General features: G+C 41.7%; 1 protein-coding gene across 3 annotated transcripts in view; it reads right to left on the bottom strand.

Moving 5' to 3' along the window:
* Positions 1-14,931, bottom strand: part of CUNH1orf226 (chromosome unknown C1orf226 homolog) — a 97,295-nt gene that overhangs the window by 48,914 nt on the left and 33,450 nt on the right. For all 3 annotated transcript variants that reach the window (XM_017881543.1, XM_017881548.1, XM_017881557.1), the window contains one exon: positions 6,183-6,291. In XM_017881543.1, coding sequence (XP_017737032.1) covers positions 6,183-6,291 — 109 coding nt within the window. The remainder of the gene's footprint in view (positions 1-6,182; positions 6,292-14,931) is intronic.

The raw sequence follows: 14,931 nt of genomic DNA, 5'->3' as shown, positions 1-14,931 counted from the left end.
TACATAAGCCCCTAAAAGTGCTTTGCCACACAGATCAAATCTTCTTGTCCAAAAGCCATTTTCTATTAATAGCCCCAGAGCATTTGTGGGCTCTTCATTGTCAAGATTAGGCTGGATATTGTTGCTTTGATGTTTGCAAAGCTGGAAAGGGATGTCTAACCTCAGAGTGGCTCTTAGCTCCAGATGGAGAGCACTGAAGCTCATGGGAGTGTCAATTACAGGCAATTTTGTTAAAATACAGGGGGAAAGGAAGCTTAGAACTGTATACACTTACCTTATACGCACAGCAATGTTTCTTCAAACCACCCATCTTTTCACGCTGACACAGCTCCTTCTCCCACAACCCTAGGACATCCCTCAAACCAGAGCCAAAGTTAAGTCCAAATGCAATGAACAGCTGTTCTCCTCAGTACACCTAATGTGGGTATCAACTTCATACCTAGCAGGAGTCAACATTTGATGAACTGCAGCAATGGTCATGAAAGTAACACTATATTTGCAATCACTGTGGGTTGTACACCCAAAAGCAAACAAAAGCTGACAGTGGTAGCTTTAGGAAGACATAAATCGAAAGGTTGATTCCTGTACCTCACTGGCCCATAGAAAAATTATAGTCAATCATGATTTTATTTTCTTCCATCAAAGCACACACCAGGCCCGACCCTGCTTAGCTAATGAGATCAGACACATTCAAGGTGTTATGGCCATAGACCATGATTTTATTTTCTATTTTCTTTCTTAGTGACTTTGTAATTGGTTGGTCCTATAAAATTTGGGAATCTTTAAGTGCTATATGTATGTAAAGAATGATTCTTATTAGTCATATTCTGTAGCTGATTTGATAAATAATCTTGGGCACTGTTCTGAATTTCACTGTCCTGGAAGAAGCTCTCTCTTTACAACTTACAAAGAGGATTAAGAGTCATCAGATAAGCAAGTGGAGAGTATAAGTACAAAATACCAGATGAAGATGATGATGACAATGACAATAATAAGAGGAGAAAAAAGAGAAGAATGGGGGCACACATCTTGCAGGTAAGGTTCTTTAATGATCTACAGCTCTCTAGTTTACTATTCCCCTGTCCCCTCCTCCACTCCTCCTCTCCCCCATCTCTTTTGAGTACTCAAATTTGACTGACAAGTGGTTCTGAATTTTAGAGAACAGAAGTCCATGAGGTCAGCTCACAGATTTATAATTCTCATCTATCACAGCAATAAAAGATAATGTCCTTATCTTGACCTTAACTGCCATGGAATCTCGACAAAAATAGAATGGAATGTCATGATTCTTTAATGTATTTTTTTGGGTGGGGGGGAATCTTAGTAAAAGATTCAGCTTATATCTATCAAATGATCTTAATCTATGGAATTTACAATGCCAAAGCATGAAAATACATTCATATTTGGACTTCTATACACAGTAGGACCTACAGTACTAAGGCTCTAAAATGGTAGATGGGTTAGGTTTTTGTCCAACACATTATTTAATGGATTCGATTATATAATTTGGTTGAGGTGATGCCTTGGACATCAGAATATTGCTCAGTATAAGGAAAGTTTAGTTTCAAAGCAGGTGTGACTTTCTACATTGACAGGACATACTGCATCTTAAAATTTCCAATAGATAGCTGTGTTTTTCCTTCTACTCTGTTAGTCCATGAAACATAGTACCCTAGAGAAAAGAAATCTGAGTTACAATCCCAGTGCTGTCAGAACCAACTGGGTGACTGTGGACAGTTAATTCACCTTTCTCAGTATTGATTTTCTCATCCATAAAGAGACTGATTCAGCCTAGATGAGTTCTGAGACCCATGATTCCTGCATTTTAACTTCCCAACTCAACCTAAAGTATAAAAAACAGACTCTTTCCCTAACTTTAGAACTTTCCTATCTTTCATCTCATAAGCTTGACCAGGCAAGTGACTTATTCTTTAGCACATGGCTGTCATCATCATTCAAAATCCATTGCAACCTCTAAAGGATAGTTCAACTTCACAGCTGTGGCCTCCAATTTGATAGTGACAGCATTATAGGAGGAAATTATTTCTCCTAACCCAAACCAATTGAGCTGTGATTGCAGGCAAAATTATTTCAAGGAGCTGCCCATGAAGATAATGGGGAGATGCCTGCAGCTCCTGTTAATCACCAGCACTTCACACGCTGATGCATTAATAAGTACAGTCACTGGTAATCAGGGCAGACAGCCATATACTCCTAGGGCTAGGAGAAAATGACAGGAGGATGACATCTACTCCATGGGAGAGGTCAAGAGACCATGCAAGAGGCTTCTTGAGAGGCAAAAGGCCCTGCAAGTGAATACTATCATTATATCCCCCAAGGAGGGGAAACAAGGAATGCCCATGTTATTAGCAAGCATCTCCACTGGATGCTCACAGTGAGGAAAAGACCCACTCCCATCCCTCCTTTCTAGCACAGGTCTGAAGAGTGCTAGGGTCCCTCCGCCACAACCCTGACAATCCTCCCCAGTCATACAGAATTTGTTCCTTAAAGATCACGTCACTTCACACACAACAATCAGCATTCCTGAGATGCCTTTCATCTTATTTGACGGATAGAGAAAACTCAAGTCCAGAAAGGCTCACGTATCTTTCATATGAGTTTTGTGTAACAGGGTTTAGCATTCAAAGTCCTGGCCTGGGAAGGAGGAAGCCTGTTTCTAATCTCAGTGGCATCACTGATTCACTGTGTGACCAAGGGTGATTTACTTCCCTGGGCCTTTTCTTTCTTCAAGTACAAAATTGAGTCAATATTAACTATACAAGGATATTATGAGGAAAAAAGGAAAATCTATGTTAAAGTGATTTGGGCCATTCAGAGTTAAGAAGCTCTTCATACCCATGTAATAATTACAGCAGAACCCAGTTACAAATGGGTCTTGGAAAACAAAGCAACTTCTGAGTTACATAACTTCTTCATGAGCCAACAACAATAGTATAATGGAGTGGGTAAGAGTGTGAGCTCCACAGTCAGACCCTCTGGGTTCAGTTCTGACTCCATTACTTACTGAGTCTTTACACACATTACATGCCTTAAGGCCCCATTTTACCTCACAGGGTTGCTGTGGGAATAAAATTAGATCATTCATATAGAGAGCTTCGAACAGTTTCAGGCATATAGCAACTAATCAAAACAGGTTAGATATTATTATTTGATGTAATATGAGGCTGGAACTTAGATAATCTGGAGTATAGAAGCATAGCAGGTATCATGTTATACTCCTTCAATATTTTGCTATCTAGCTTCTGGTGAAAGCCCCGTTGAAAAAAAGCTTAGCTCAAGGATACAACCCCCAAGGTGGGAGCCACACTGGCTATCTGTGTGAATGGCCCAAGAAATTCACAGGTACAGAGTAATAGCTGTGCAGGGAGCAAGGTCAAGGGAGGCCCTCAACCAGGAAAGCTGAGACACCTGACCCATATTCTCAACCAACAGAGGCAGTAACCCTTTCCCCATGCGAACTGTAGGGTGATGATGACATCCCATTAGAGGTCATGAGAAATGTGCCATGGGCATATACACAGGTGATATGATGTGATATGAAACAGCAATAACCAAAGTTCCGACATAACAAGGATCTCAGACAAGGTTTTTCTACACACTATGACCAACAGGAGAGCTCTGGAGAACATCCACATCTGCGGGCTTCCAGTCAAGAGGTCTCCCTATTGACTTCCAATGACCCAGCAACATCTCCGCAACACACATGTCCTCTGCAGTCCTTTCCCCACCGCCCGCCACTTCTGAAACATTCCTATGATTTGCCAGTTAAAACTCCTTCCCAAGTTAACCATTATCTCTTGACATTAGAAGTGCTTTATAAAAAAGGTAAATCACCACGTTTGGAGGCTAAGCAGGAGGCCAAGCAAAACCTGGCAGATGTGTTCCCCAGCCCTCCCCAATTCTGGCATCCTTCGCTGAACAATTCACTTCCCTTTCTTAGCTTGGAAACTGGCCTTCCCACCTACAGCTCAGCAGCAACGGGGTTCAACGCCCAGGCTGACTGGAAACAATCCCCTCAGCTGCATGGCTCCAGGCCAGGAAAGGGCCTGAGAACCAACTCTATGAAGAGGTAGGGTCTCAGGAGGTGAGGGTGAAAGGGGTATAGGAAACAAGAGCTAGAGATCAGAATTTGCTGTAAGAGATGTAAGCTGACATGACAGGGAACCAGATGACTACTCCTTTTCACGGATAATGGGAACTCCATTCTGTGCTTCACTTCAAGATCAAAGTTCCAAGTGAGCACTGCTCTTAAACTCATGTTTTGTCAGAAGTGGATGCCCCCACTGCATCCATATTGCTACGTTAGATCTGATGGCAAGGCAAATATAATATAATGGTCCTCTTACCTAGGTTTCCTGCTCAAAATTCTTTTGTCCTGCATGTCTTCCTGGTTCTATTCTAGCCAGTACCCATTCATGAGAACTCAGATAAGTCATTTAATCTCTCTGAGCCTCAATTTATTCATCTGTAAAATTGGGAAGGGAAAATTACATGTCTTAACCTTCTTTACAAATGTGTTATAAGGATAAAATAAGATTAACTACTAAAGAACCTGGCAAATGATTATGTGTTATTTGTAACTCTAATAAATTCCAAGGTCCACTTGGTCCAGTCTTTGTACAAAACTAAAATCAGAAGCACAGTCAAATACTCAAAATGAATTAAAAGGGAATTCCAGTCTTTTGTTGCATCTGTCAAAGAACATTACAGATGATCCAATTCATGGCGATCAGGAACACTTTGTATTTCCTTTTCTCTCCTCCCCAGGTCCCCTACACAAGGCCACATATGAGCCTTGCACTCTCCCAAACCCTACACTTTCTCATCTCCAGTGCCTATGGCTTTTCCTTCTCTCCCTCTTCCTACTCCCCTTTCTATCAGTTCCTTAATGCAGCTTGACTTAGCCTCATTTATGTTTTTTTCTCCTCTCAGCTATACTATTATCTAGATGTGAAGTCTGGCGAGTTACTCTTTTATTCCTGCCATCTTTCCAGTTGTGGCACTTTTCATCCAACTCCATGAACTGCATTTAAAAAGCCTGGAACAGGGTGGGTAAGGGCACAAATCTCCATAGAGGAAGAGGCTGAGTTAACAAAGCATAATTCTCTTTGTGGAGCTAGGGTAGGGAATAGGACACCTATCAATAAATCTGGAGCCTGGCATGTGTTATTGACAAGGTACTTGACAAGGTACCTACATATCTATTAAAGAGGCCTGAAGACAAAAGATGCATAAAATGAAGTTCTCGTAGAAAGCCAGGTTTAGTAGTTTGTTTGTAGAATGGTGGACTTATTAGGGTACTTAGGGGCACAAATACAGTGTTTTCCAAAATCTCCTCTGCAGAAAAATAGTTCCCAGGATATTAACACATATTACATGGAAAAAATATGGTTCCATTGTGAAATTAGTTTGGGAAATTCTGGGTTAAACAACATGTTCTTTATCAGACCTCAGCAACTTAAATCAGGTAGTTTTAACATGAAACATTTTGGCTGATAAATGTTTTACAGAACACATTTAGGAAATGCTGATTTTGATGATTCTTTTCATTTCACAGATGAGGACACCGAGACCTACACAACATCACTCAGGGTTCCAGTGAGAGGCAGGGCTAGATTCTAGGCTTCTAAAACCCCAGTTGTGTGTATTAGACTCCTGGGGGAATGACATTAATATAAAGAATGCCTCTTCAGAATCCTCAAAGTTGCATTTACTTGAGTATCAGGGTTGCCATACCAAATAATCACCCAGGATAACCAACATCACACACTGAGTCTAAACCGGACTCCATGTGTATTCATATTTTGTAGCCCACTAATCAATATACAGAATTATGATGAAGGGTCTCCTTAGCACAAGACACCGCTTTTTTCCTACTCCAGGGCTAAGGTTAGCATCACTCCTGGTGCCGTTTAATTGCTCTCATCCCAGAGCACATAGTCAATGGTCATTCCCTCTCCAATTATCTGTATGTAACTAAGTACAAAGTTCAGATGATGCTAAAAGAGAATTCCATTTTACAGGAGCAATGACAGACTACTGAGATAGTTCCCCCATGTTGGCATTACAACAGCCATCTTCAACAGGGAGATGGGCCAATGTTGGGGGTGCTCTGGATCTATTATAGGAAAATAGCAGATGGACGGCAACCGCCTCTTTACCTTCTTCTTTGATTTAAAGACGTTACACCTGAAGATATTGCTGGCTCCATCTCGAGCGATATAACTGAAGATCTTCAAGTCTTGGGAATCATGAGAGACATAGAAGATCCTAAAGGAAGAATAACAGAAAAAATGCATTGAAAATGGCCTTAGGTTCAAATCTCTAACCAGGAAAGTTCTGTTTAAGGATACTCTGAAGCACAGCTCATGAGAGCCAAGTTATTATAGAAAGTCTTCTTCCTCCGGGATCAAAAAGTCACAGTGCAGGAGGCACTTTCAACAGGTTCCACGAACACTAACACTGCGACTTTCAGATTTGGTACAGTGGGCATGGGTAGGACATGGAAACGACACTATTGTTAACCATCTCCTGAGGTGGCCAACCTGTCCCTGTAACTTGTGTGTTAGAAGGAAAAATCATTCCCATCCTTATCAGAGCAACAAACCTGCTTCTTACTCAGAAAGATGCACACACGTTTTCTGATGCCTGTTTACAATTATCCCCAAATGCAGAGACTTGGGAAACCAGCAATGCTTACCACCTTGGGAGGGACTAAGATACTCTTAGTTCCTTTGGTGATAGTGATCCCACTCTCTGTCCCCTCTCTGCCTGGACCACAGCATCCATGTGTTCATTCCATGATTCAACCAATGCCACTGAGTGCACACTGCAGGCCAGGCACTATCCCAGCAGCCAGGGACACACCAGGAACAGGACAGAAAAAGCCCCTGAAACCATGGAGCTTACGTGTAGGCAATGACAATAAGCAAATATAAAATAAGTGCTATGAAGAAAAATCAGGCAGAATAAGGGATGGAGCATGATGGGGGCTATTTTAGACAGGGTAGCCAGGGAGGTCTCACTGAGAGGCTGAGATCCGAATGGGGGAAGGGAGTCAGTCACTGAGATACCTGAGCCAAACCATGGCAGGAAGTAGGAACAGCAAGTTTACAAGCCCTGCTGTGTTCAGAAGGCGTTAAAAGCATTTAAGGAACACCTAGGGAGGCTCAACGGAGTGTGGTTCAAGTGGAGTGAGCATGGTCAGCAACAAGGTCATAGATGCAGCCAGAGGCCAAAATGTAGAAGGCTTTGAAGGTTGTGGCTTATATTCTACGTGAGATGAGAAGCCATCAGAAGCTTTTGAGCAGAGGACTGACTTGCTTATGCTTTAAACTAAAGGATCATTCTGGCTGCTTGGGGTGGGCAGAGGTAGGGAGAAGGGAATGCCGGAGAAAGGGGGAAAATTATAAGCAAGGCCCTAGAGGCTGCATCTCAAGCCGGCTTAGGACAGGACCCCCCCGAGCCTCCAGGTCTGACTGCTGTGGGGTCGGTGCAGGGAGTTGGGGTGGGTGCATCAGTGGAATTAGCTTTGGGCAGTCCAAGGAGAGTATTGCTCTTGGTAGCACCTAAGAGGCCACATCATTTCCACAAAACATTTTTCACCACTAACAACACTGATGGCTTTCGTTCAAGCATTTAACAGGCCTGATTTGTTTTAGTGTAAGTCTGGGCTGTGCAGAAGAAAGAGAATGTGATTTAGAGTCAGCAACTTCATCAACAACTTTGCCACTTACTAAAAAGTAAGCTATGTCACCCCTCAGAGGCTCAGTTTTGTTATCTGTACAATGGGACTACTAATAGTAACACTTCCAGGAGTTACTGAGGAGGTAGAATAGTTAGTAAAATGCCATCTTACATCCTCTTACTGATGTAGCCTCTAAACAGCCTAGTAACTGAGATTCTTGCCACAGGACCCCAAGAAGCCTGGGAGGAACATTCAAAGGAAAGGTGGGCACAGAGAGGAAAACAATACTGTGAAAAAGCCCAAGTTCACCTTGGGGACTGCGGTTTCTCTGCTAAACTCAGCTAGCAGGCATTTCAGTACATCTCACATGTCTATCATCTCTAAATGAAATAGAGGCTGTTTAGTGTGGTTTCCAGTCCCCTATCCTTCTAATGATGCCAAACTGTCTTCCTAACATCAAAGGGACAAATCAACAATTGTATCTCAGCATCTCCTGCCTGAGTTCCAGGCCCATTCAGCCAACCTTCCTGGACATCTCCTCCTGAATGGTTCTCAAGCTTCTCAAATTCCTCATACCCTTGAGTGAATTCATCATATTCCCCAAAATTCTCCAAGTCCCATCTTGATAAGGGGACACCATACCTACTCAAGCCAGAAACCCAGGTGTCATTCTCAATGGCTTCCTCCACTGTTCCCCAATATCCATCACTCATGAACAAGTTCCTTGAAGACTCGCTCCCTAATATGTCTTTGGTTTATGTTTTTCTCTTCAACTCCAAGGTATTGATCATCAAGAGTTCTCATTTTTCACCTGGATTTTACAACATCCTCTAAACAGTGTGCTGCTCTGCTTCCTAACTCACCTATTGTGAACCCATTCTCTACATTGCTAGCAAAGTGTTATTTTTAAAAAGGCAAATTACATCCCATCATTTTCCTCTTAAAGCCATCCAAAGGCTTCCTACTGCTTTTAGGATAAAGTCCAAACTCCTTAGCATGGTGTACCTACCTTTCCGCGGTCATCTCCCTTCAGAGTCCTGACCTACACAGGCCTGCAGAACTAGGCGTGTGCATTTTTCCAGCTCTGCAACTGCTGTGAACACCTTTGGCGGCCTCCAAGACTTTGTTCAGAGCAGCCTTCCCCTCCCTTTTCTTCAGTAGTCTGAGTTGCTGAATACCCTGGGGCTCAACTTTGCCACAGCACATATCTCACACTATGATGTTTTTATATGTGCTTCTTGAAGGAACAAGGAACACATCTCGGTATCCCCAGTGCCAGCACAGTGATTAGCACGTGGGAGGTTCCTTGCCTGCTTAGAATGGAGGGAGGTGTTCCAGCTGTCATTAATGAGCATCTAAAATGTGATCCGCCTGGCTATTCATTTTCCCCCAAGGAAGTCAGATCCAGTTAGTTCAGCATCACACGTAAAACTTCTTGGATTCTTTAGTTAATTTATTCTTATGTAATACCCAGAGGACTGAGAACTGGATTTAAAACTGATACAGCAGATTTGAACACAAACTGGCATGCCCACAAGACAGAGATGTGGAAGGAACAGAGGAACGGCACTAAGCCAAGGTTAACTTAACCTTAACAGATAAAGCATCTTTTCAGAAAATCTGATAAGAACTGTACAGGGATGCAGCCACTGCCTTTGGACCACAGCTCTCTGGAGACTGCTCTGCTATGTTTGATTTCAGATATTTAGCATGTTGTTATTAAAAGTAAATAATCTCTAGCTAACCAAAAAGTCAGCTAGTTAAAGCTTAGAAAAGTTTCCACCAACACAACCAAGAGGCAGAAAGTTTTTCCATGTGACCTCATTCATCAACAAACTAATAAATCAGCAAATTAAGGTCTCTTGGGCGCAAATTTCCAGATCAAGAAATATATTTTAAGAACTCTTATTTCTCCATTACTTGGTTTTCGTAAGCACTGTGATTATGGGGTGGCAGAAACTGGGGAGAGTAGAGGAAGGTGAGTGCTCAAGAGAATAGGAAAGATTTCCCTTTTTCTTTCCTTCTTCATCTTTATCCTTAAGTCAGTCTAGGGTAGTTCTGATAATCCTGCTTCCAAAAAGTACCTTAGTCAATTTTCCCAACTTTCACTATAATTATAAAGAGTAGGATACCAAAATGGTTCATATAATGTTAATAAGGTTTTATAAGGTTTTATTCCCTCTTCAATTTTCCTAAAATTTCTTCTCCTTTAAATTTCTTTTTTCTTTCTCTCTCTCTCTCTTTTTTTTTTCTTGGTGAAATCTTGGCTCACGGCAACCTCTGCCTCCCAGGTTCAAGTGATTCTTGTGCTTCAGCCTCCTGAGTAGCTGGGATTACAGGTATGAGCCACCACAGCTGGCCCTAAAATTTCTTACTTTTATTTCAAAATATGTACAGCATTATAATATTTACTTACTAACAGAACTGTTATGCTTTTACACAGTAATAAACCTTTCTGCAGATGCATGATATGTCCACAGAACTTACCATAAATGACTGAAAGAAAAACATTATCTGGAAGAAACTGGATTTTGGGTTTATCATCATGCTGGAATTTAGGTGGACACCGTGATTTTAAAACCCACTAGACTCACCACCAATACTCCCCTTCTCAAACTATTCATCTATAGGTAAACTCGCTTCTCTCAAGATCATAGAAAAACAACAACGACAACAACAATTTAGAGTAGAAAGAAAGCTGTGGGGTCATCAGGCCTGGATACGAGCCAGCATCTCTGTCGGTCAGGATTCATCACTGATAGGCAATTCACTCTCTAACAAAGTATCTGATCCCTCTTTAAGAGGTTTTATTTACCCTCATGTTGACTGGAATTCTGCCAACAGGAATGCAGTGGAGGAAAATGGCTGAGAACACTGGCCCTGAGGGGGACAGACCTGGATTTCAGCCCAAGCTTTGCCACTTACTAGCTGGGACACCCTGGTCATTATCTCAACTCCCTTCTTGTTCTTCACCTGTGAAACAGGCACAATCATTGTGCTGTACCTCACTCATGCTAGTAAGGTTTAAAGAATGAATGTGTGCAGAGGGGTCAGCTTATAGTGAATGGTTAATAAATGTGAACTGCTCTAATTACTGCCACACTACTGCTCTAGTTCCATTCATAGGGATCTAAGAGAATAAGGCTAGTCCTCTTCCAAATGGCCAACATTTTAATATATGGAAACAACATCATGTTTATATTTACTCCTTTCTTTTTTAAATTTATTTTAAGTTCCAGGGTACATGTGTAGGATGTGCAGGTTACATAGGTAAACGTGTGCCATGGTGGTTTGCTGCACCTATCAACCCATCACCTAGGTATTAAGCCTGGCATGCATTAGCTATTCTTCCTGATGCCCTCCCCGCTCCCCGATTCCTCTGCATGCCTTTCATTTTTAAAGTGAACTACTTCTTCCTTCAATAGTTTCTCAACTGGCCCATTTTCCAAGTCCCTTATTTCTCTGGCAGGTTTGCACTGTGGAAAGAGCATGGGTTTGGGGATGAGAAAGGTTCAAGTCTTAGTCTCAGCTTTGCTATCTTCTAGCTGTTGAACTGAGGCAAAAAACTCAGTTACATAATCCTTCATTTCCTCATCTAAAATGGGCATATTAATGACTTCTTCATGGTATTGTTTTAAGCATTAAAACACACATACCACATTTTACACAATGCCCAACACATGGTAAGTTGCTTACTCAATAAATATGAGTTCCATCTTCTCTTAACTTTTTCTGTACATATTCCAACTTGCCAGTGACTATCTTAAAAGGCAGCTCACAGAACTGAACTCATTTGTAAGGGATCTGAACAGCACAGAGTATATTTGGATAAATATTTTCTATGTCCTAGAATTGAATTTTTAGCAAAGCATCTCTGATCATGATTTTTTTCTTCTGTTACAACATCTCATTGCTGGTTCAAACTGTAGTCTACTCAAACGCTCAAAGCTAATTTGCACAACTGCTGTAAGGCACATTTCCTGAACATACTTGGGTAACTAGTTTTTTTAGGACTGGCTCCCAGTGATCATGATTTCCTTTTCCAAGTTCTCACAGACCATCTGCTTAATGATCTCTTCTAGAATTCTGCCCAGGAGCAATGACAAATTCACTAGTTGGTAATTCCTGATCCAGCTTTGCCCCTGTTTCTAAAAAGTACATTATTTTATTTTGCAATCTTTTTGTTTCTTCTCCATCCGTCATAATTTTGCAAAGATGGCCAATCATTATTTTGCAATCATATTTTTCAGGAACCCAGAAGCTGAGTGATTCAGGCCTGGACACACAGTAGTGAGGAATACCTTCCATTTTCCTCTTGGTTTTAAACTTCTGTTTTTTAAAATCACATATGTTCTAGTGTTTCTAATTTGAAGATCAGTTCTCTACTTGAAAGGCAAAAAAAAGAAAAAAAAAAAAAACCAAGAGAGTTAGAAAAAAGGGATTGAGAGTTTCCCCTTGCCATGTGCCAACTCTGTCTTCCTTCACACCCCTTTCTCTCTCATCTTCAGCCTTTTCCACAAGCCCAATGCATTCAGGGTTTTAACTCTCTCAGTAATGGTTGTTCCTTTGCACTCATACTTGTTTTTAAGCTCTGCTTTCCATATTGTGTACTTTTCAAGGAGCATTTTATGAAAATCTGGGCAGCCACATGATTTTTCTTCATGATCTCACATTTTGGGGCCTGACTAGAATCAATTATGTTGTTTTCAAGTTCTCATCCTTTATTCCCTCTTTCAGTCTCTGGCCATGAGACCTCATCTTACTCTGTCATCATCCCTGGCCTCATCCAATAATCCAATTGAAGACCTGAATAGAACAAACAGGTTGAGTAAGAGGGAATGCCTCCTGCCTGATTGCTTTGAGCTGGGACATCGGTCTTCTCCAGCCAGGTCAGGCTCTTCTTGGGTCTCAAGCCTGCCAATGTGCAGATTGAAACTCACACCATCAGCTCTCCTGGTTCTCAGGTCTTCAGACTCAGACTGGAACCACATATTAGCATTCCTGGGTCTCCACCTTCCCAATTGCAGATCTTGGAACTTCTCAGCCTCCATAATCATGTGAGCCAATTCCTTAAATATTTCTTATATGTGTATGTATACATTAAGTATGTGTACATATACATAAACACATGTAATATGTGGAAGCACACACGCACGCGTACACACACACACACACACACAAACACACATATATCCTATTGGTTCTGTTTCACCGGAGAACCCTGACTAAAACAGCCATATTTCCCCAGGTATTAGCATTCTACCTCTAATGCCCCTCATCTCCATGGGGAATGCCTGCTGACTTTAGGACTGCAGAGGCTGTAAAAGGTCTTGAGTCACCTGCAAGGTTTCCTGAGTCTACATCCATGTGCCTTGCCTCCTGCTCAAGACCCACTGGGTGTCTTCCAGCAAGCCCAGGTCCTGACACGCAATCCTCTCCTGCCATAGCCCAAAACAGAACTTTAGGGTAGAGGATGTAGACTACCAAGGGACCTTCAGCAAATTATTTTCCTTCTCTCAACCTTCTTCTTTTTTAATCGTTGAAGTGAGAATAATAAAAACACCTTTCAGGGTGATTATAAGGTTCAGATGTGACAACGGATGCATGAATATTCTCTAACCCATAAAGTGTTGTACAAATACTTGAAAACTGTGGAAACAAACTTAGAAATGTCAAGTGGAAAAACAAAGAGAAATATTTCTTGTTCTCCCAACATTGATATCTCTCTGTCAGGCTAGGGGAGTCTCCAGTGTGTGGTACAGAGATTTTTCTCTTGAGGTCCTGGAAGGCACGGGCATTCCTAACCCCAAAAGACATGCTTCAGGACAATACAAAATGAAATCAGCTGATAAAGATAAGGTACCAAGTCACCTGAAGATGGTGGAGACAAAATCAAGTGGTATTCTTAAGGAAAACCTCTGGGAACGTAAGAAGCACAATGCGACACATGCAGAAGACAGAAAACAGAACCAACCTGCTGCTCAAGACCAGATGAATGAGGCCCAACTGTGAAGGCATGGTCCTGGGAAATCCAGCATGACTCCTGCTCTCGGGAACAAGGATTCCCTAAGTGTCCCAGCCTGTGTAATTCTGGGGACCCCAATGTGTTATCCTTAGAGGGACTGGGAAAAATATCAGAAGGGGTAGTGGGTTGATAAGAGCCTCCAAATGCTTCACTGATAGAACACCACCAGACACTACAGGAAGGAATGCACCCTTTACTTCTATCCCTAGCATGCTGCCTGAATACTGGTGTGTCTTTCTTTTTCTCTTCTCAACCAGCCCTGCAGCATGAACACAGTTTCACAGTCCTGTCGCAGCTGTTACTCTTTCTTTTCTCATCTATCTTATTTATTTTTAATTTAATCTTTAGAGAACATTGTCTCCCATCTTGATCACTGTTCTCTCCTATGACTGCTTTGGTCTGATTATCATTTTCCCCCCACTGTATATACACGGCTTGTTATCACATCAGCTGGTTTGCTTTTATTTGAAGTTATTATAATTTCCATCTTCCTCATTCCTCATTTTAGCCATTCTCAATTTGATGACTACCTTCCTCAGGGCTATCTGGCAAAAAAGAAGGGTAATAAACTCATGAAATGGTGCCCAAAATCCCTCATGGAACTGGTCTCCTTACTTCACAGCCTGACTTCCACAGACACCTGAAGTGTGAGACCACACTGCCCAGTTACCCCTTGTCACCATGACTGGGATGTATCTCACAGGTCTGCCTTATCACAGCACAGTCTGGAAGGAAGCCTGGGATTCCAGGGCTGGGAAAGACCTCGAGAGACAGTCAAGCTCATCTCTTCAACTGCAGGCAGAGAAAAGCAAATATAAGAGCTGATTTCTAAGGTTTCTTCAAGGAATAAAATTACACAAATGTCTAACTTATTGTTACAAAGATCTACTGTGTACCTAGAGTAATGAATAAGCAACCAATTGAGTTTTAAGAGCTAGCAAGAGCCAGACAAATGCATATTTATCTTTTGAAAGTCTAGCTAAGGCACCCTCATGGCCTATCTCAGCAGTTAATTTATGTTTTAATTTCACAGCTGTTAACAAGTTTTTTTCTTATGTCCCACTAAAACCTCCCCTGCTTTATTTGAATCAACCACAAACCATCACATAGCACTTTCTAAATGCCAAGTACTGGGATAAATTAATTTCTTCTTGTTCAGTACTTGACAGGCAGGCAAAAAAAAAAAAAAAAAAAAAAA

The sequence above is a fragment of the Rhinopithecus bieti genome, unplaced genomic scaffold, assembly GCF_001698545.2.
Source record: "Rhinopithecus bieti isolate Rb0 unplaced genomic scaffold, ASM169854v2 scaffold_1348, whole genome shotgun sequence".
NCBI classification, from domain to species: domain Eukaryota; kingdom Metazoa; phylum Chordata; class Mammalia; order Primates; family Cercopithecidae; genus Rhinopithecus; species Rhinopithecus bieti.
Note: the sequence above shows the minus strand (reverse complement) of the source record. Positions and strands in the feature narration are given on the sequence as shown.